At 48.0% G+C, this 23,196-nt stretch overlaps 1 protein-coding gene across 3 annotated transcripts in view; it reads right to left on the reverse strand.

Annotated features, from left to right (window-relative positions):
• LARGE1 (LARGE xylosyl- and glucuronyltransferase 1) overlaps nt 1–23,196 on the reverse strand; it is a 590,275-nt gene that overhangs the window by 108,757 nt on the left and 458,322 nt on the right. For all 3 annotated transcript variants that reach the window (XM_082666633.1, XM_082666632.1, XM_082666634.1), the window contains exon 7: nt 12,558–12,662. In XM_082666633.1, the coding sequence (XP_082522759.1) occupies nt 12,558–12,662 (105 nt within the window). The remainder of the gene's footprint in view (nt 1–12,557; nt 12,663–23,196) is intronic.

Consider the following 23,196-nt stretch of genomic DNA (forward strand, 5'->3'; position numbering starts at 1 on the left):
TTCTTGCACTGAAGGTCAGATTCTGGAAGCCTCAAATTAAATACACATTCTCTCCCGTGAGGCCGTGCAAGGGGAAGGAGGAAGGAATGACAGAGTAACTCTTCTAGAACAGTGGCTTTGGCTCAGGAGGGCGGGCGATGGGCAAGCTTGCCATCTTTTCAGGATGCTGCTGGGAAAACTCTTTAGCAGCTCAGTATAATTAGAGGTCCCCCCGACCAAGTCCGATAAGCAGCGGGGCTTGCGCTTGGCTGCGTCGTGAGGGTACTTCAGAGGACCCAGTGCCGCTGAAGGCAATGCGGTGGGTTAAGTGCCCGGGGCCTGCTGATGGGAGCTTCCGCGTAGCGTTTGAACAGGCTGCTCCTCTGCGTTAGGAGATGAAAACCTGGCTCAGGGACAAGACATAAATGGAGACAATAAAAATGGCAAGAGGATGTTGGGTGAGGGTGGTTTCTCCCTAGGGCCTGGAGCAAAACTGTGCGTTGTTTAAAACCCCACCAGCCTGCTGGATAAAGCTGAACTGCCTCTTTAGCATTCAGGCCTTAGACCTACCCAGCTCCCAGCCTCACTGCTTACCTGCATGAACCTCCCATCTATCTCCACGGCTGGGCCAGGAATCCTAGCTACCCTGTATTGAGTGCTTCCTGTTTGTCAGGTATTTCCATTCACTTAATCTTTCCAGCAATCCTGTGAGTCTGTACTGATGCCCCTATTGTACAGATGAGGCAAGTCGGCCAAAAAAACCCCAAAATGGAAAAAAAAGATGAAGGGATATGCCCAAGGCCATTCTACTAGAAAGGATGGAGACAGAGGTTGGGCACTTAGGCACTCCCTGCATACTGGGCAGCGTCCACGTTGATCAAATTAAATAGACGAACTATGCATTGTTCCCTGACCCTGCCAAGTATTTCCACACTTGCTGCTCTGTTGGCCTGGAACATGCACTCCACCTTCCCCACTTACAGCCCTCCTGGCTCTGACACTCTTCTCAGTGCATCCAAGCACGTCTCTACCTTAGCTCTCTGTACCATGGATGTGCCCCTCCAACACAGCAGCCAACCACATGGCATTTAATTGTCCTTAACCTCCTGATCTTTTTTGTTTTTTGTTTTTTTTTTTTTGCGGTACGCGGGCCTCAAACTGCTGTGGCCTCTCCTGTTGCGGAGCACAGGCTCCGGATGCGCAGGCTCAGCAGCCATGGCTCATGGGCCCAGCCGCTCCGCGGCATGTGGGATCTTCCTGGACCGGGGCACGAACCCGTGTCCCCTGCATTGGCAGGCCAACTCTCAACCACTGCGCCACCAGGGAAGCCCAACCTCCTGATCTTTGAGTCTACGGTGGACCACCTGTAGGGGGCAGGGGGTGATGACGGTGCAAGCAGAGACTACATCTTATTTTTAATTTCTACGCCTGGTGCAGGGTCCAATGCCAGGCCAGTACCTGCTGAGGGCTTCACCTACTGAATGCGCAACACGGTAAGAACTGGGAATACAGAATGTTTCCCACCAGCAGCTTTCCATGCTCCCTTCCATGCCCAGAAAGGAAGGAGACCAGAAGGCTGGAATTCACTTACTCATTCAACAAATATTTATTGAGAGCTTTCCATGTCCCAGATGGGGACACAGGAATAAACAAAACAAGATCCTTGCCCTCATGGAACTTGCATTTTTATGGGCAAAGTCAGGGACATGAGTTTCCTCTTGCTGCCATAACAAATTACTTTAGGAGCTTAAAACATATCAATGTATTACTTCATAGTTGTATAGGTCAGAAATCTAGGGGCTGGGCTGGGCCGGGATCTCTGCTTGGACTCTCACAAGGTCAAAATCAAGGTGTCAGCCAGCTTGGATCTTATCTGGAGGCTCTGGGGGGAGAATCTAGTCCAAGCTCATCACGTTGTTGGCAGAATTCAGTTCCTTGCGGTTGTAAGACTGAGCTCCCCTCTTGTTTGCTGTCGGCTGGGAGACTTTACTGGCTCCTAACGGCTACTTACATTCCTTGTCACTTTGTCCTCTCTATCTTTAAACTAGTAAAGGCACAGCGAGTCTTCCTCATGCTTCAAATCTGAATTTCCTTCTGCAATATCTGTTCTGCTTCTAGGTAGAGGAAGTTCTCTGCTTTTAAGGACTCCTGTGATTAGACTGGGCCTCTTGGATAATCCAGGATAATCTCCCTATTTTAAGGCCCGTAATTGCAGCTACAAAGTCTCTTTTGCCATGTAACATAATATAATCACAGGTTCCAGGGATTAGGGCATGGACTTCTTTGCCGGGGTCATTCTGCCTACCAAATAGGCAGCAGGGGAATAATAAAAATTTTATTTGATTTTTATATTTGATATTTTTACTTGATGTATATATTTTATAATGTTGCTGGAAAGTGCAATGAAGAATAATAAATCTGAGTGAGGGGATCGAGGGTGCTCCTTTGGATAAGATGGTCAGGGAAGCCCACCATGAGGGGATAACATCCAAGTGGACAGAAGGAGGTAATGGGACGAGCGGGGGGGGGGGCGGTGTGGGAGGCTGGCAGAAGAGCAGTCTGGGCAGAGGGCTGAGGCCCAGGGTGGGAATGCACTGGGCAACTGTCAGGAGGCCAGCGGGGCTGAAGGAGTGCCCAAGGAAGAGCAGGGGCCACGTGACTAGAGTTAGCCGAGGCCAACCCAGGAAGGCTCTTTTCCCCTGCGCTGTGCTTTGCCGTGATTCACTCTGGGCTGCTGGTGGTCTTTACAAACTCTAGAGCTAAGGCGGGAAAACAGGACCAGATGCATGGCTCTAAAGCATGTTAATCGAGAGCTCAGAGGGCATGGAAGGCAGAACCGATGGCATTCGGAATCTGAGCACTTGGAGAATCTGATTTGAGCATTACTAGAGTGTAGCGAGGGGAACAGGAATGGCCCGGACATGGGCTAAGCATCTGGGGCTTGGTGAAGGCCTGTTTGATGTCTCTGACCAGGGGATGTGAGGCACGATGATGCGAAAGGAACACACACATCCAGGTCCACTCCTGCCTGGGGGTCTCTGCACTTGCCCCTCTCTCTCTGCCTGGAACGCTATTATTCTAGATCTTGTAGATCAAGCCATCTTGTAGCATGGCGACAACTTCCAGTCCTCAGGTCTTTAGCTCAAATGTTATTCCCTCAGAGAACCCTTCTGTAAAAGATGGCTCTTTCTAGAAGAATCCAATTCCCTCCATACTTCCCAGCCATCACATTATGTCAGGGTTTCCCAGACTCAGAACTACTGACATTTTGGGCTGGACAGTTCTTCGCTGTAGGAGACTCTCCTGTTCACTGCAGGATGTGTGGCAGCCTCCCTGGCCTTTACCCCCTAAAGGCCAAGAGCATCTCCCTAGCTGTGACAACGAAAAATGTCTCTGGACATTGCCAATGTCCCCTGGGGCACCAAATTTGCCACCAACGCCCCACTGATAACCGCTGTTCTATGTCACTGTCTTCAAAACAGCATCTTCCAAAATTATTTACTTCATTCGACCACAAATACTTACTCAATGTCTAGTATATGCCAGGAATGATTCTAGGTACAGGAGATAAAGCAGGAAAATTAACAGACAGAATTATTACAACCCTTGAGGAACTTATATCCTCATGGAAAGAGACAGATAGCTAAGAAGAAAATGGACAGAATGATCATAGGCCAGAAGGCGACAAACACCGTGGAGGAGGAAGAGGCAGGGTGGGGGCACGAGGCTGCAGTTTGCAGCTGGAGAGACTCACGGGGGTCGTGTTCAAGGAACAGAGGGAAGGCAGAACGATGGGCGCTGGGTGGGTGCAGGAGTCCAGGAGGAGACGGCACCAAAGGACACCAGGGCAAGACTGCTTCTCTCCCACAACGACAAGCAACCTCCCATGAAGAGGGCTCCTTTTTGTCTTGGTCAGTGGCATCCCCAGGCCAAGAAACGTGAATAGACAAATGAGTGGTCAGCTCTGGGGAGGGAGAGCTCAGCCCCAGGTGTCTTCACTGGACAAGAGACAGAGTTCCTATCAAAAGAAGCTGAAGAGCCACATTGTGGGGCCCACTTTTGAACCTCAAATAGAAAAGGAAAGGGCAAGTGCTAATCGCTGATATTTATTGATCCAGACACTGTCTCAAGCACGTTTCAAATATTACCTCATTTCTTCAGCAAAGCAACCCTGTTAGGTGGGAACTCTTTTTGTCCTGACATGATAACTAAAGAAAAGATTGGTAATTGCCCAGAACCATGAAGGCAGGACTCGAACCCAGGGTAGTTCATCTCCAGAACGTAAGCAATACTGTCTTTTGGCAGGAAGAATGAAATAGGAGCTCCAGAAGCACAGGGTGACGGCCAGCCGCCCTGCAGTCTCTTTGGCCACTTTTAAGGGATGACGACATGCACCCGCTGCTACATTTACTGAGCACTGACGACATGCCCAATCTTGTCCTATCATAGTAAAGGTACTCTGTCACCTCATTGGCCTACCACCGTCCTTTGTGAGGCAGAAACAGCCGCCTCCATCTCACATGTGAATAAACCCGGGCTCAGAGAACCAGTGACGTGCAGGGAACCAGGGGTATTAGGTCCCCAGAAGAGAAGAATGCGATATATTGTTCACCTTCTCTCCCTCAGATATCTAAGGGGTCATCAGGCGGACGAGGGAGACTTATTCCGTATGAACCCACAAGGCAGCAATAAGGCCAAAGGAGATTCTGGTTCAGGATATGAAGTGGACAAGCACTGGGTAAAATCCCTGTGCTCTACGGTAGGACCTTACTGTTTACCCATTCTACATATGCTAGTTTGCACCTACTAATCCCAAACTCCCAATCCATCCCTCCCGCAGCTCCCCCAGGACAGGAAGCACTCTTATTAGTTGACATCAACCTCCAGGGAGATCTTGGGCACATCACGGCTTTGCGTGTGAGTCAGCCTGTTGAACACCTGCAACGCCTTGGATTCATGACTCTTAATGGGGATAGAACCCCTTTCTGGGACAGGCTGGCACAATGAAGAGTACTCCTGCATCCTGCTTGGGTCCCACTGGACATGCATGTTATACCTGTGTATAACTGTCATAACTATCTGAGTCTGAAACTAATACTACTTCCAAAACAGAGTGCTTTTCTGGGGCATCATTTAACAGACACTGAACTTGGAATACAAGCAAAGATGGTTATTTCCTGCTGCCTGAAGAGTTGTTCACTAGACTGGAAAACTTCTCACAGATGGCAAACCCCGCTCACGGAACCTGGACCGCCAGTGTCCCATTAGAACCATCTTGCTTCGTAGCTGCCACGCTGAAGACAGCTCTCGCGCGAGCACAGGCATACAAGCACCTAGTACTTCATAACTTCATTATGCCTTTGACTATAGCCAAGTCTGAGCAATTACACATTGCAGTCACTATTATTTTATAGTAAATGAATTTCCTTTTTTTCTTTATATCATAGCTAGGGAACTGTACTGATTTTTTTGGCATTATATTTGTAGACCATGTAATATAGGTAATCTTTGGATTTTATTCCAGGATTGTAAAAGAGGCACTCAAGACATTTGTTACCAAAAAAAAAGGGGCAAGGCCACTGGCTGAAAGAACAGAACGCATTTTCATTATTTTTGCAGTTGACCCTAAGTTGAAAACTAAAATGAAGTCAAATAAAAGGCCACAAAGATTGGCCTAACTCCAATAACACTCGCCAGAGATAAATATTAAGTCTGTGCCCCAGGCCCAATAAATCTACTACAGGAGCACGGAACTGGGAACCTTTGGCTGAACAGTCATTCATGGAGCTTTTCAGTTGAACTCAAGTTCAACTGGAGCTTGATGTGCAAATGGCCATGCAAGTCTGACCTAGGAGGCTGGTATGCATCAGAACATGTAGGGAGCATGTTTACAATAGTGGTTACCTGGCCTCATCTTTCAAGATTCAGATTCAGTCTCTCCAGGTTAGGGCCTGGAAAGTAACATCTTAAATAGGTATTTTAAGTGATTCAGAAAAGTGGGTGGAAGTGTCCAGCTGGAGGTGTGAGCCTCTGATAGTTTGATAAGAGCCAGAACGTGTCATTTGAATGGCGACCCAACAATCAGTATGGTGAGAGGTTTAAAGCCATCTCATACCCGATTCCTTCCCATGGAAAGTTCTGGAGGGCTGCTAGCTGGTGACTGGCTTCAGATATGTAACGACACAGAGGATGTTGATTAAGAAGGTACAATTTTATGGTGCCTACGCCCTTATAGTAGAAAAATGAATGAGAACCTGCAGAACAAAAGACAGTAAACATTTCTATCAAGTGTGGTGTCAGATGAACCGTTCCTTGAACCTCAAGCATCTTTCATAGGGATTATTCTACAAACTCCATTTAAATACTTCTACACCAAGGGCTTGGGATACAGAGCTCAAAAAGTGATCACCTCTGTCCTCCGAGTTCACAGAGGTAGGGGCGGTTGTTTCCAAACTTGTTTCCATAGTTCTACGATCAAGTAAGAGTGGGGAATGCTGGTGGGTTTAACAGCTTTACTTCTGGACTTTCCAGCATCTCTAATATGCCAACATGGAATCTGAATCTCCAAGGGAGGGAGGCAATATGCAGATTGCTCAACCTTAGCTGTCCACGGTTCACAGTTTCTGAACACATGCTACCATCACCTGCAATATCTCCTAGAATTAGTCTAGAAAATGCTGGTCCAGGGTTATTGCAGGGCTGATGTTCAACTCTGAATCTCAATCAGGCTAGAGGCTCAAGTCACACTGAATTTATTTACAGATAAGCAAACTCTCCTCTACTAGACAATCATCTTTTTTTAAGAAATAAATTTATGTATTTTTTTTGGCTGTGTTGGATCTTCGCTGCTGCGAGTGGGCTTTCTCTAGTTGCGGCGAGTGGGGGCATCTCTTGTTGCGGAGCATGGGCTCTAGCCGCACAGGCTTCAGTAGTTGTGGCACGTGGGCTCAGTAGTTGTGGCACGCGGGATCAGTAGTTGTGGCTCGCGGGCTCTAGAGCGCAGGCTCAGTAGTTGTGGCGCACGGGCTTAGTTGCTCCATGGCATGTGGGATCTTCCCGGACCAGGGATCGACCCTGTGTCCCCTGCATTGGCGGGGGGATTCTTAACCACTGGGCCACCAGGGAAGCCCAATTGGTATCACATTTAAAAAAATCATTTTCTGCCCTAAATAACAGACACTCAGTAGTATGTGCTGAAGGAAGAAACTACATTTAAATCTGGTTTCTCTGGACGTACTTATTACAGACACAAATCATCCAATCCCAATATTCCTTCAGAGCATGAAGAGGGCTCAGGGAAATGAAAAGACTGGCCTAGGGCTGCAGAATGCCAGGTGCCAGAGGGAGAGCAGAGGGTGGCCCTACATCCCACACTGCCAGTTGTCCCACTAAAGCTATTTCTTTAACAGCTGTTAAGCAAGTTGTCAAATGTTGGCTCCTTCGATCGCCACCATGGAATTCGCCACCGTGTCTGACTTTACCACGAATTTCCTTCCCTTTACTTCTTCACAGCCCAGTTTGCTCCAACCTCAGAGGTGAGTCAGTCCTTGAATGTCCCAATTTTGTTGTTCTGTAGGTAAGGATTCCTAGAGAAATTCTTCCTCCCTCCCTGGAGAGCCAGGCCTCCATCTGCCTGTCTCTGGCCTAATTTGGGGACTGAAAGGAACAGGATGCATTTTACTTTTAAATTGTTCCTGAAAGCACATCTTCTGGTTAATATTATATCCTTAATATGTCTCAGGGAGGACACATCCTCTCTGTGAGTAACGTCTAGGATCCCGTGCAGACAAGCCTCCTGTAAACTTGCCACCTTCTTTCTACTGGCCTGCCTTCCCCGGTCCCTTCTCCAATCACCTGCTACTTTGAGCTCTCTTTTCTTTTCTGTTCTTTGCTGGTGTTTGTTTCTAAGATATTCACTCTCAGCGTATGAACTGGAGCGGGTTGAATCTTTATGAGACTATCATAATCTTGGTTTCATTTGTTTGTTTTTTAAAGTCCTGCAGACAGCTGCTTGCACCTAGGAGATGATGAACTGACAGAATGGTCGGGAATGGACACATCTCTGCGCGGGGATATGGGAGTTCTCCTTTATTCCACCTGAATGGCTGTAGCAAGGACCCTGAGCGGCGGCTGTCTGGACATCCACAGCTGCTGTGGTTTAGCAGCTCCCTTCATACGGAATTAAGTTGTAAACCGCTCCAGGAAGAAGGGAGCCGGATGAGTGGGAGAGGTGGGCAGATCTTCCCTCATCTTTTAGGACCCTGGGGGCTTTGTGCAAGCAGACTGGGAAAGAAAAACAAAGAGGGAGGGAAACTGGCTGGCTCTTCGAAGGCGAGTGTCTAGCATACAAGACAATTCTAGGAATTAACAAAGACGACGCATGGTAAGGTGCCTTGTAGGAAGCCTGGTGAATGCAGCTGTATCTGATAAATGCGGCTGAACCTGAATTACTTGAAAACAGATGCTAGGCTGTGGTCAGGAGGAGAAGGAAAAACCACCACCAACTTCCAGAAGCACTTGGGTTGACCAGCTCCCCTGTAGCTATGCCACCACCCTGGAGCCTCACAGCGGGCTCTGGGTAGGACTATCGTTCTCAGATCACAGATGAGGAACCTGAGGCTTGGGGAGCTTGAGCAGCTTTCCAAAGGCGCGAAGCTGAAGAGCGTCAAGGTCAAGTCCTAAGGGCAGATCTTCCAGCTCCAACATTTTATGCATTTTCTGGGGCTTTTCAAAGTAGAATCGGCTGATATACAAACTAACATTGTCATTTTTTTCTCTAAAATGATATGAAAAGTTAACCTTTTCTAGTTGGTGGAGAGATTAAAAACTGCAAGGTGACTGCATTATATTTGGGGAAAAGCAAGAAAATGTCCTGGTTCTTTCTGACCCGAGAGCTTAGGAGACCTCAGCAAACCCTAGGGAACCAGGTAACCACCATTTTTAAAGCAGGTGGATCCCATTCCCTGATGAAATAAGTGGCAGAAAAATGCAACAGGACACAGGCTAAGTTCATTAAACAAGTTACCCCATTAACCCTCACACACTAGGTGGTGGTGTTATTTATCCTGTTTTATTAGGGAGAGAACTAAGGTTCAAGGAGGTGAAGCAACTTGGCCAAGCTCCCAGAGGATGAACGGCTAAATTCCAGCCTAACCAGACCTGTCTTGGCTTCCCAGCACCAAGCTGAAGGCTCAGCACGGGGCTCGGCTGGAGATACCCCGTCTGGAGGCTTGAGATGCGCTGGGATTCAGGGGCGCAGGTTCTCTCCAGTGGAGTCCTGACAATTTCCGTTAGAATCTAAGTGTCTGGATGACTCATCCACTGATGTGTGGCACAATCCTCAGTCTTAAAATAACAAATTCCCATCATGAAAGTCAATGCATTTCGATGTCACAGAAATCCTTTTCTAACGATCACTTGGTGTCACTGGCTTATTTAAATGGATACATCACTTCTAACAGGGCTTTCTCCCATCTGCTCTGCCCTCTTAGAAGCAGCCAGAAGGGAAGCAACTCACTGCCTTGGTCTATCAAGTAGGGGCTGCAGAGGGTTTAGGTGCCTGTCTGTCTCCTGAAGGAGGGGACATGCCATTTGGGTCATCATAAATTCCCCAGTGTGCCACACTGTTCTTCCTCCTGCAAACCCAGACTGATGACCGGTGGTTTCTGTTTGATGCAGATAACCATGACCCCGATGCTGGGTCCTAGAGGCACTGCAGTTCATCTCCATGTGACATTTTCTATTATTCTATGCTGTGGAAGGCAAGAACTAAACACACACCAGGGCTCACCTGAGATGCCCCTTCTCCCACCTGATAAGCATGGGTGTCCCGAGCTTTAGGAAAGCCGGGAGTGAATGTGTGGAAACCCAGGCACAGGAGATCAACGTGAGGTGATCACTTGCTGAGCAGAAGCAGCATGGGGGGCCCTCTCACTGGCCCACTGTGGGTTCCTACAGGGTCCAGCCTCAAATGCGCTGAGAAAACAGCTCCTGGGGAAGCTTGCAGGAAGGGGTAATGGGGTGCCACGTTTTATCAGAGCAGACCCTTGGACCTTCTGCTCCAGAAACATCCTGGAGGCTTCCTTTAGGGCAGAATCCTGGACCCCTCCCCAGACCTTTCAAGAGTCTAGGACTCCACATTTAAAAAAAGTATTCTTGATAGAATAGAAGCCACTAAGGTTCAAGCTAGGAAGGTTAGCAGTTAATAGGCTCCTTACTTATCAGACTACATCCTTTCAGTCTCTAAGCGTGAGTTTCCTGGGTATAAAACAGAGATAAGAATAGCCCCTGCCTCATGAGGTTAGTGTGAGGATCGGATGAGATGAACACCTAGAATGCACCAGGGACAGCACCTGGTCAATACTTAGCTGGGATGCAGAGGCTTACCCATTATTAAAACACCGAAATACCTCTAAATCAGCTAAGAAAAGCTGCTGCTCTGAGCCCCTTTGCGCTCCCTCCCTGAACCTGGCACCTCTCAGGGACTCCCCAGAATTTCCCACCATCCAGCAACTCACGGGTGAATGCCCAGCACAGCCTCCAGGATGCAGCCTGGGTCTGTGAAGGGCTGGTGGTTACCATTCTTCCATTGCAACCCCTGCAGGCTGTGATGCCTGGTAGGTGTTACATCCCGTGAGGCATGCCTGGACGTTCTGGCAAACGTTGGCTAAAGGAATGTCCCCCCAGTGCAAAGGACAGCTTTCAGTGAAGGCCTCCCTAACCTCTGGCTGCCCAGGACACTGACCCTGGACCTTTCTTTCCTTGTCTTATTCCAGCTTTGACCGCCGCTCTGACCTGACCTCGGAACTTTCACTTCTGGAAGCTTGACTCTCAGCCTTTTTCCTGTGGCCTCTGGGGCTCCGTGTTTGCACCTGACCTCTCAGGAATCTGACCCTCAGCTCTCAGAGTTGAGTCTGGCTCTTCCCACTACAGACTGACCTTAGTGTCCAGGACAGGCTACCACCTACCACTTTCAGGTGGCGCCATGCCCAGACCCCTGCCCCAACGCAGTACAGCTGGTCCCAGATGCCAGGTCCCAGCCCTTCTTGGCCGGACCTACCCTACTGCCCCCTGAGCTCCAAGTTCCAGTTCCAGGTAGTGGCAAAGAGGATGGAGGGGAAGAAGCAGAATTCAGAGGCATTTCATAGGTAGACAGTGGCAGGACGTGGGCCTAAGGAGAGGGAGGTTGCTCTAGTTTCATCCTTTATAAGCTCCACGAGGTCATGGGCTGTGTCTGGTGTATTAGCATAGGGCCTAGTGCACAGTAAGCATTAGACAGACAAGAGCTGCACAAAGAAAGAAAGGAAGAATGAATGAATGATGCTGTTAACAGAGACAGAAAGAAAAGAGGAGGTGCACATTTTGGGTTAGCAGCAAGGCAGAAAATGGATTTGATTTCAGACACATGGTGTTTAGGGGCTGTGGTATCCCTAAGTACCAATTACCAAATATTTCTGCCTTTTCTTCTTCCAGGCACATGGTCGGGTTGCACTTGGCCACACTACTCGAAGGGGAGCACGACCGCAGGATATACTTTAGCCAATTTCATGTTAGCTCCTCGAAAAGACACATGCACCCCAACGTGCACTGTGGCACTATTTACAAGAGCCGAGACACGGGAGCAACGTAAATGTTCCTTGACAGATGAATGGATAAAGATGTGGTACATATATACAATGGAATACTACTCGGCCATAAAAAAGGGATGAAATAATGCCATTTGCAGCAACATGGATGGACCTAGAGATTATCATACTAAGTAAGCCAGACAGAAAAAGACAAATATCATATGATATCACTTGTATGTGGAATCTAAAAAAAAATGATACAAATGAACTTACATACAAGACAGAAATAGACCTAGAGACAGAAAACAAATTTATGGTTACCAAAGTGGAAAGGGAGGGGAGGGATAAATTAGGAGTTTGGGATTAACATATACACACTACTATATATAAAATAGATAACCAACAAGGACGTACTGTATAGCACAGGGAACAATATTCAATATTTTCTAATAAACGATGAGGGAAAAGAATCTGAAACAAAAAGATATGTATGCACGTATAACTGAATCACTGCTGTACACCTGAAACTAACACAACACTGTAAGTCAACTATACTTCAATTATACAAAAAAAGGGAAAAAACAAAATAAAACAAAAAAGAAATTATGTCGCTTCTGACAAGACTTTGAGTCAATACACATCAGTAACTTTGTTCCCCATACAAAGATGAATCTTGAATGCTGAGGATGAACACAGATCCTGGGGACCTAAAGTGGACACGATGATCTCTAGTCTCTATTAACAGAGCCAAGGAACCTACAGGTCACACTCGTAAAGCTGTCCCGCTGGATCTGGGGCTGACGGTCAGTCCGGAGAGGGGCTTTTTGGTGAGAATGCCACGGACTGCCACGGCCCAGTAGCGACTTTGCCTGTAGCTGCAGCCCTAAGCAAGAACCAGGAGGCCAACGCCTTATGTACCGTCCAGTGCAGAACTCAGGCAACCAGGTGGCCTTCTCCCGTGCTTTGGCCCACCTCCTGTCCCACCCCCAGCAAGCCACCCTCATGACTTACCTGTGTTGTAGCCCCTTCCAAGGGCAGGCCAAGGGCGGTGATTTTTCCACAGGTTTCCGAGGTACCAATCACTCTGGTTCTCTACCAGGCCCAGGACCTGTTGACCTGTGAAGTACAGAGAATGCAAAGGTCTTAAAAGAAGCCAAGCCACGTGGCACAGTGAGTACTGAACGGCAGATACAACAATGGCAAATCATCGTAACACAGGTTTTGTTATTGGGAGCTTTTATGAGGTGCCAAACTCTTATCTAAGCACTTCACTTGTATTAATATGTTTAATTCTCACACTTAGGCAGCCCAGCCATTTTCATTATCCCTATTTTATACAAAAAGAAATGGAGGTCGCCCAGAGTACTTAATTAACTTAATTAACAAGGTCATCCAGTTAATCTGTGACAAAGCCAGAATCCCAAACTATTCATCCGTCCATCTGTCCATCTATCCCTTAACTCACGTGAACACGTATTTATTTACTTACATACTCTTCTTCAAATGTTCCAGTTCACTATTTCCCAAGGTATATTAATTTATTGGCTTTTGAGGCAGGAGTTGAGGTAATTTTCTCACTCAGAGAGGAAGAAAGGACCCTTGGTTAATGAGAAGGGAGTCCCCAGAGAAGAGCCACATTCTTGCAGCGTTTTTACTCTCACATCCACTTTGTCTTTTGTCAACAAGCATCACGTCAAGGCAGGCGTGTTTTCTAGAGGAACAATTGCTTCTCTGTCGCCAGAGCTCGGCTTTGACGTGGGCCTCGCCCTCTACTGTACTGAGGCCAACATCAAAGGCGAGTCAGGTCTCTCAATCAATTTCTTAGCAGCTTTAGCACCTCAGGTGAGTCCTCCACTCACCCCAATTTCTTAGAGTGTTAATGTTTCCGGACTCAGGTCTTCTAGGTGGGGCAGGCAGCCATCAGAATCAACTATCTTCTATTAGACAACCCTATCATGCCACGTGCAGAAGGTATTCCCTTGCAACTACTATCAACAGCACTTTACAAACTAGGAAAACTGAGGACCGTGATTTGTATAACTTGCGTATCCTGGAGCCAGGATATGAATCTATAGTTATCTGACATCCAGATTCTTTCCACTGTCTCTGCATCACTGCTTACCTTTACAACAAACATTTGAGGCAGAAATTATAAGTCCACATTTTACAGGATGAGATACTGAGACTCAGAAATGTAAGTAACTTGCTAAAGGTCACAGGACTAATGGGCACTGTCTTCCACAGCTAACTGATGTCTTCTGGAGCTAAAATCCTTATATTATCTGAGAAATAAAGCTCTTTCTGACCAAATGAAAGCCTAGCAGCCCGTGAAGAAAACACGACGGTTCTCCTGGAACACCACGCTGGGCGACATAGAACCTCTTTGGTGTGATGACAGCTCCCTGAAATGATGGTGTGTGGGTTTGGTGTAATTTATTTGATCAATTTATCGAGCTCCCATCTAAATCACTGCCCCAGCACAAATACATAAATTAGCGGCATAGGAAAAACACTACCACCCACTGTGTCATTGTATATAATCACAACCAAAACGTGTAGAATCCCTCAGAAAAACAGGTCACCAATTCAGAAAGTGCAAGAGCTAATCAATTCCACATGCAACAAGCTTGGGACGTTCGTGCACAACAGATCTGAAAGGCGCGGTGCCCTCAGCCGAGCAAGCTGTGTGCTGAGTCCTGATGCTGTAACCTTGTTGGAGAGCCTGTTTAATAACCTCACTCCGAGGCTGGGACTCAAAGGGCATGTGGGGTCCTTGGGGGAGCTGGTTCGTTATTACTAATGACCCCTGGTTGGCGTCACCATGGTTTTCTTTGGCATGATGAAAGAGGGGTGTCATGTGCTCAGAACCGATAAAGGGGAATGACGTTTCACTGAGTTTAGGGTGGCCATCTGAATTTCAGGAGAGGTAATCTTCAGCTATCTGAAAGTCCAAATTCCACTTTCGGACATGCCATGAATTGTATTCTGCCTCGACCTACTCTTCAGATGAATTTTCTAACAGCCACACGAAAATGCATAGCTTTACTGCTTGTGTCCTCATCTCCACGTCTTGCTCGTACAGCTCTCGCCAGCCTTGCCCCCTGCCACTCCCTACCAGCAATCCTTTCAGGCCCATCTCTGGCAAGAAGCAGACTGTGAATTCCCGCATTAGATGGGGGACATCTCGACTTAGCGCTTCCTCCCGGTATTTTTGCCATCGGCTGACTTATGTCCTGTCAAGGACAGAATGGGTGATGTCCAAGCACACACGCCTCATCTGTAAATGTCCACCTCTCCATTTGTCCAAGGGCAAGGAGTGCATAATATCTAACACACTAATAGGCATGAATAAATGTCTGCTAAATAAATGACATCTGGTGCGTAAATCTCTCCTGAATGGAGACCACTTATGTTACTGTATTAGTGTCCCCACATTTCTGAGGTTGCAAAGCATTTCATCCTCTCCCCACTCGCCAACATCAACATATTCTCTCACTCAGCTCTGGGAACTCTGGCGTCTTCCTCAGTTGCATGGAAAACTGCAAAGATGGGGTGGCAGCACCTGAAAACATCTTTTATATGGGTTGCTCTACTGGAGCCTTCAACTCAAGGGCTTCATCTTCAGAGAAGGAGTAATTTGCATGGTTAACCTTAAGCCATGTTATCTCAAAGGATAACATCCAAATTCTCCTTCTGTCACTTTGCACCTGGGCTGCATATCCTTTGATGGTGGCAAGCGGCCCTTTCACATATGCCCGTCCTCTTTAAGGTTAAGAAAACAAAATCCTTAATTAGCAACATGATAGCTGTAATTTTAATATCCACTGGTTGAGAAGGCAAAATAATAAACAGCTACTAAGATTTCATTTTGCTTTTTTAGATGAATTCATTAGCTGCTTTGTCGATGATTAAAGCGACAGCTGGGCTTTGCAAGTGGGCTTGTGAATACCCTGGGCTAACTGCCTTCACCCCTGCAGAGGTCTGTGTCCGTGGACCGGAAACCACGTGCAGCAGTGTAGCCAGAGGGGAAGGCTGGGGCCAGGCTGCCTGGTTCCTATTTCTAGCTCTGCCACTTTTTAGCTGTGTAGCCTTGAAGAAATTACTTAACCTCTCTGTGCCCCAGTATCTAACTGCTGTGACTTCACATGTTTAAATGACTTCATATGTGTTAAGGGCTAACCACAGGGGCTGGGGCATATTAAAAACTATATAAGTAATAGCTCTTCTTAAATATCATCATTCAAGCTCATCGGTCAGCTTCTGAAAGACAGTGAGCCCATCCAAATGGTTTTCTTTTTGAAGGCCCTCTAGCACAACAATTAAGTCCTTCTAGAAGTTTGTTTCTTTAAGTGTGGTCTGAGGACCAACTGCTACATAAACACCTGGGCTTCTTGTTAAGAGTGCAGATTCCCAGGCCTCAACTGTGAAGTTAACTGTGACCGGAAGGCTGCTTCCCTCTACATCTTTCGTTTTGTGAAGGAGGGATTTCCCGGCTTCTTACCCCAATCCTTCCTCTTCCCCAAGGGCAGGGAAGGAGCTACCTGACCTGCTGAGTTTCAGAGAGAACCGAGCTCAGGTGGCCTAGCTATTCCTTCATCTTCCTCCTAGGAGCCAGTGTGCCAGCAGAGCTCCACCTTGGATCGGTTGTACAGGGCAGGTCCCCTCCGGATGAGGCTGCAGTCGCCCCACGCTTCCTGTGACAGGGTGGGCGATTCCAGCTCCGGGGTTGGTATTATGAATATCCGCCGCAGATGCACATCTAAGTCAAAACCTCCAATTTCACTTTTATCAGCAAAATAAGGTGACATTTTGCTCTCCTTTGTCTTATCTCTCAGGATCTGGGAGTATGGGGGTAATATCACATACTAATTCCCTCATCACATAACACTTCTAAATGAGAACTCTGGCCACTGGGTCTAGTAACCTGCATTAAAAAAAATCCCCCAGGTAATCCGGATGCACACTAAAATCTGAGAATTATTGATCAGGGTCCGGGAGCTCTGTCCTGGCTTTGGTTATCAGTGAGGTTCCCTTGCATGGCCCCTAGCAAACAATAAAACTCACGTGGTGTCTAAATCTAGCGCCTCAACCAGCAGAATTCAGTGGCCGCCTCGTGTTACACTTCTTGAGTACAGTAAAGTGGTGAAGAAAGTGTATGAGAGCCAGACTGCCTGGTTTCCAATCCTGGCTCCTCACCCAGGTGCCAGCTGTGTGACTTTAGACAAATTACTTAACCTCTCTGTGCCTGTTTCTTCATTCATTTATAATATGGCATTGACAAAAGTACACACCTCAGAATTGAACATTTTCTTTCTCTAGGCACAAGTTAATTTGTGAAAATGAAGCTGTGTTCTTTGCTTATTCAAACATCACCACTAACAACGCCCAGAAAATAGTAAAATGTTCAGTAGGTATCTACTCTTGTCATCATACCCAGAATTCCCTGGCCCAATATTCTGCCCCATTGGCCTGGGTTCGGCGTCTTCGGTCTTAGCGGTTCCCTCCCTTCCTTAGCTGACACGATCCTTACCCTACCTACACTTTCGTTCAGTTTGATGTTGATTGAGGGTTTGCTTTGTGTCAGATACCACGCAAAATACTAAGGAATCAAAGACAGATAAAACACAGTCTGCACCCTAGAGGCAGCTGGAAGGAGACAGGTAAACAGTTATGAAGCAGCGGGGTACATGCAATGACAGAAACGCTGATACGTAGGAGGAATGGAGCGCAGGGAATAGTGGATTCTATGGGGAGAGTGCGTGATGCCCGTTTCCTGTCTCCTGCAGCCCCTGCCACACTGCAGGCCACACCTGCCCCTTCCACACAGACCTCCAAGCTCCCAGGCTTCCCCCAAAGCTTTTCGGGTAGCACTGCTGTCCTGGAACACTGTTCTGGGCATAGCTGTCCTCAGGTCCCCGGTGACAGCACACATGAGACAGCTTATTTTCACAGCTCTGGCAATCCCAGCTCACCAGCCAGGTGGCAACTACAGCCTCGTCTCCAGAGGTCAAAGTCTAAAGCCTTAATCTTGATGATGCAAACCCATCCTGGGCTTGCTATCCCATGAAGACGTACAACCCCAGGGATTCCTCTTGGGGAGATGACACGGGATGCTGGTGTGCTGCCGCCCTCAGCATTCCACACCGCCTGTCTGCTCTATAATAGGAGTTATTATAATAAAACGCTGTGATGAACAGAAAAGGCTCTGTCATTGTTTTCTGCGCTGGCCCTGTGGTTATGATTAAGTGCACTGTTTCCCGTCTTCCTTACTCTCGGCACAAGTTAACTTATGAAAATGAAGCTGTCTTCTTTGCTTATTCATACATCACCACTAACAGCCAGACAAGAGCGAACAAGCTTGCTATTCTGCTGGGGCCCTGGTGTCACCAGCCAGCAGACGGATGGCTCCAGACCGGGAACTCCCCTGGTTCCCTCCTTCCGCAGCTTTTGGCTCCAGGCAGGGCTGCTGCCATTCAGGAGGTGAGGCCCCAGGGAAGCAGGGATTGGTGACGCTTCCACGTGGCACACTGAATGTGGAAAGGGTAGGCGGGGCATTTGCCCACCAGGTATAAATTAGAAAGACAAAGGGTTTTACAACCAGGCAAAACAGAGTTCAAGCTCCAGTTCTGTATGGCTTGACCAAGGCATAACTTCTCTGAGCCTCAATTTCCTTATCAGTAAAAGGGCAAGAACAGAAACCCCACCCCCTGCCTCTAAGAATGGATGTATTGATAAATAAGATAGTACCGTAAAGTGCCTGGTTCGTGGTTAGATGCTCAACTAAAGGCATCTCCCTTTTTCCCTATTGTGATGGTCATTGTTCAGAAAGTCTAAGTTTTCCGATTCAAGCACTGACCCTAGCTGCATAGGCTGGGCTCTGCGAAATTCAGCCAGCTGCTCCCCCAGCTGCCACGCTGCTGGCCCTTCCCTAGCCCCGCTGAAACTTTTCGAAGCCTTTAGCTTCTGTGACACTAGTCTCCTAGCTGTTTTCTTCCCTCTGGACATGCCTTCCCCACCTCCTTCATGGGGGTCCCCTCCCTCTGCCTCCCCTGAATGCTGGGCTCCCCAACTCCCATCCTTGCCCCCTTTTTGCTCTACGTCGTATCCTTGGATGATGGAATCTAACTCAACAGCTTCAAATACCACTGAGGGGGGCTTCCCTGGTGGCGCAGTGGTTGACAGTCTGCCTGCCGATGCTGGGGACACGGGTTCGTGCCCTGGTCCGGGAAGATCCCACATGCTGTGGAGCGGCTGGGACCGTGGGCCATGGCCGCTGAGCCTGCGCGTCTGGAGCCTGTGCTCCGCAACGGGAGAGGCCGCAACAGTGAGAGGCCCGCGTACCACAGAAAAACAAGAACAAAAACAAATACCACTGAGGGGAAGATGTCACCCATCTCCGTATCGGACTACTTTCCAGAGCTTCTTACTCTTAAATCCAACTATCTTCATCTGGCTCTTTCTCAGCGACCTTCAACTCAAACTGATCAAAATCAAATGCACAATTTTCTCTTCCTAAATAACGTCTGACTCCTGCCTTTTTGCGGTTAGTAGCATCAAGGTTTCACTCGTCACTGAAGCCAGGACCTTTGAATCAAGCTTGACACCCCCCTCTCCTCACCCCTCACATCATTGCCATAACCGACTCCTCCAGATTTTATCTATTATTTTTCAGCCTCATCCCCTCCCTTGCTCTATCCTCATCATCTCTCTTTCCCTGATACCTTAGCAGATTCATCCTCGATCACCTTTCCCTCAGGGGTGCCCCTTGCCGTTCTATTTTGCTTTACTCAGCCGCAGAAATATTTTAAAAGTACAAATTTAATGACTTTGCTTCCTTGAGTGAGAAATGTAATGCTCCTGAGGCCTAGTACAGTGTGGATGAATGGCTGGCTGGATGAACGAATGAAGAAATGGAAAATAAATATTATCTACAACCCACAAACCTAGACCATCCAGAACTGGTGAGCTCCACGTGAATGGCGTGGAAGTGGCTGTGCACCAGTTATAGCCTCTCCAGGTGAACAGCAGGAGCAGGTAGCTCTGGCCCCGATGATGGCTGCTTCCGGTGCTACCTTTTTCCCACCCCCAGGAAAGCTCCTGGGTGCACAGGGGGAGTCTGCCAACCACTGCTGCACATCCAACCAGCTGTGCTTATAGCAGCAGGGGAATATTAAAATGTTATCACCAGGGGCTGTCCTGAGTATCAGCAGGGAAAACAACAATGCCCTTCCGACCTCATGTGTATTCGACTAAGCTATTTTAAAACAGAAAAGCCTCTAATAGTACCATTCCTCCATGCATGTCTGAGTACAGCATGGCTGTAATAAGGAAAACATAAGAGTATCACATTGCCATTCACTAAACATCTGAAAGGACCGCTTCACAGCCATAGGTGCCCCCGGCTAGTGGGTGTAGAACAATAAAACATCTCCCGAGAAGATGGGACACAAAAGGGTATTTAAACAGCCCTGAAAGGGTTGAAAAGGACTGTTTTGGAACTTGCAGGTTTCACAGTTCTGACTTCTTCCGTTTGGTTGTAGCTAAAGGCACTCTGGGAACACAGAGGTTCACATGAGCTGCGGAGGGCTTAATAATTCCTCTGGAACTGCCTAGTTTGACAGATGAAGCCCAGAGAAGGGGATGGAGGTGTTTAGAAACACGCCGTCAACGCAAGATATAGGACTCCACCACCGACTCTACGCTCCCTGTTTTTTTTTTTTTTTTTTTCCTATGCTTAAGCTTCTCCAACTTGGCCTCCTCTTCTTTCCTTAAACTTTAATATAATTCTCATCTGGTTCAAATTTCTAGCTCTTCTACGCTTGAATGGTAATCCTGGGCAAATTCTTAGTTCCTCAGCTTCCTCCTCTGTAAAATGGTAAAGGTTTCTATTTCACGGGGCTGCATGGGGACCCTGAACCAGGTTTATGTGCCCCATGTTTATGTTGCATGTCCTTGAGATGGAATCCATGTGCTCTAGTTAAAAAGGTCCTGTCGTCCATCATTTTGTTTCCTTGGGGCTGCTTGACGAAGCTCCCCCGGCTCCAGTTTATACCTTGTTCAGCCAACCCTGATTTCATTTGGAGAAAAATACTTCACCCTTACTGACCTCTATAGCTGAGGGATAATCCCTTCTAAGAGGAATTAGAATCAGTGTCACTCTAGAAGGTAGAAATAGGCTGCATGAGTTAAGATTGAAGGAAGATAGATTTTGCTTCTTGTAAGCAAGACCGTAAGTATCACTGGAGTTCACCCAGACAGAAGTGAGCTGCATTTCCAGGGAGAAGCTCCCGGGCACGGCTTCCGAGGCTGCGTGATTCCACCCCCATCCAGCAGGTATTCACCACGTCCCTGCTGTGCACTGGGCCCTGTACCAACTGCTGGAGACACAGCAGTAAAGGAAACACTGCCTTCGGGACTGCATGATCTCTGCAAAAAGCTTCTCAAATGGTTTGGCTGCTCTCTGCACACCCCATCGGACTCTTACAGAAGCAGATTCTCTCAGGGTGAGGCCAGGGGGTCTCTCTGCAAAGGACAGCTGCAGGAATTCTGATGCAAAGTAGGTCTGGGGACCCTTGGGAGCAGGAGGTCACCCGGCAGGCATGCTGTAGGTGGCGGATTACCTGCACTGAGCAGAAACACAAGATTTGCTGACCTCAAAGCTCCCTTCCAACCTGACCATGAGATCTCTTTATTCGGGCTAGCAACGCCTTTCTCAACATCCTCCTCGTGCTGGGCTGTCCCCACACATGTTCTCGCACTTGTGCTGCGTGTGTGCGCGTGGCTGCCCCGCGAGGGGAGGCTGTTCTTCTCAGGGCAGCCCCTGCTCGGTGAGCACTTTGCCCAGGCACCGGGATACATGTTTGTCTTGCGTCATCTCAGAGTGCCCTACAACAACCCCAGTGAAGTGGGCACGGTGCTCATCTCATCTTTCAAAAGGGAAACTGAGGCTAAGAGAGGGGAAAGTCACGTGTCAAGGACATGTGACTAAGGACCACAGAGCTGGGGCTTGTGTTCCGGTCTCTGTGTTGCAAAAGTCTATGTTTTGCACCTAAATTCATGGTTAGGAACAATCTGCAAGGCATTCCTCTCCCCAGGGGAAGGGCTGCAGCTGGCACAGCTGTGGGCAAAGCTCCAAAGGACCTAGAGAGGATGGGTGGAAAGGCTGGTCAAGGTGTGCAGCCCTCCCGTTCCTGCCTGTGGTGCCCCCTGGGGCTGCAGGCAGGGGTCTAGGACTCTGCAGAGTCCTCTGGATCCCATCGGGGCCTCTGAGTCTAATTTCCTTCAGCATTAATACCAGGGCGCTGAGCTGAGAGCACGTCCTACCCAGGGACATCGAGGAAGAACGGAAAAGGCAGGCCTGAGACTCAGAAAAGAGCCTGCCATCCAACAAAGGTCCAGAGAACGATATTCCATCTGCCGAGATGCAATACCAAGCTTCCCTATCCCCCAAGTCAGCCCCAAGAGGGCCCGCATTAACTTAATGTACAGTTTAAAAACTCCTGCTCAGCCTCAAATAATGATTTCTCTCTTCTTCCTTCCGTGATCTTTGGTCTTTGGAAATGGGAAAAATGAAAAAGGGATGCGGAGCCAGCCTCTGGGCTCTCTTCCAAGGCTGCTTTTATCACACAGACTCCCAGGACGCTCGGCTGCCGTCACCGCTCAGATGAGGCCTCAGCTCGGGGAGCAGAGCTGGCCTGCATCCAGCTACCACTGCCATCCATGGACTTCTTGGGTCGGTCTCTTTTTAAAAACACAATTGGTTGGTATCTTTCAGATCCTTCATTCACAGACACTCCTTGAATCACTAATAATAGTGCCTAGGAGCAATCCTCTCACTTTTCCCACTGGAGTTGCAGAAAAAGCACTTGCTTGCAGGATTCAAAGGGCAACATTTAAGTTCTGGCTTTTCCAATTATTAACTGTGCAACCCGGGCCCAAACTACCCCCCCTTTTTTTTTTTTGCGGTACGCGGGCCTCTCACTGTCGTGGCCTCTCCCGTTGCGGAGCACAGGCTCCGGACGCGCAGGCTCAGCGGCCATGGCTCACGGGCCCAGCCGCTCTGTGGCACGTGGGATCTTCCCGGACTGGGGCACGGATCCGTGTCCCCTGCATCAGCAGGTGGACTCTCAACCACTGCGTCACCAGGGAAGCCCAAACTACTCCATTTTTGAACTTTATTTTTTATTATTGTTATTATTTTCATTTTATAAAAGGGATGATGATAAAATTCACCATCATGCCATCATAAGGTTGTTTTTAGAGTGAAACGAAAGGCTGTAAACTGTAAACTACCATTCAACTTTAAGTATTATCATCATTACCAAGCCTTTCTGGGTCTTATGTAGCTATTACTTAATTTTTTTTCCCCAATAGCATTTCTGAGATTACAGTATTATTACTCATTGATACTCTACTTATGCAGAAGCCAGATACTGAGCAAACTTTACAGTCTGAAACACAGCCTGGTAGGTGGGAGTTACCAGGAGAGGCCCCTGCGTGGCTGAGAAGCACTCAGGAAGCTTGAGCACAAAATCTCTCTATATTCTCAAGGCTGGTCTTTGGGCAGATTATCGAGATGAAGTAATGCTCCTTCAGGGAGGAAAGACAGGCAGGAAATTCAAAACAGAGATACTGAAAGGATAAGGGAACA

This window comes from Grampus griseus, assembly GCF_964374135.1.
Source record: "Grampus griseus genome assembly, chromosome: 11".
NCBI lineage: Eukaryota > Metazoa > Chordata > Mammalia > Artiodactyla > Delphinidae > Grampus > Grampus griseus.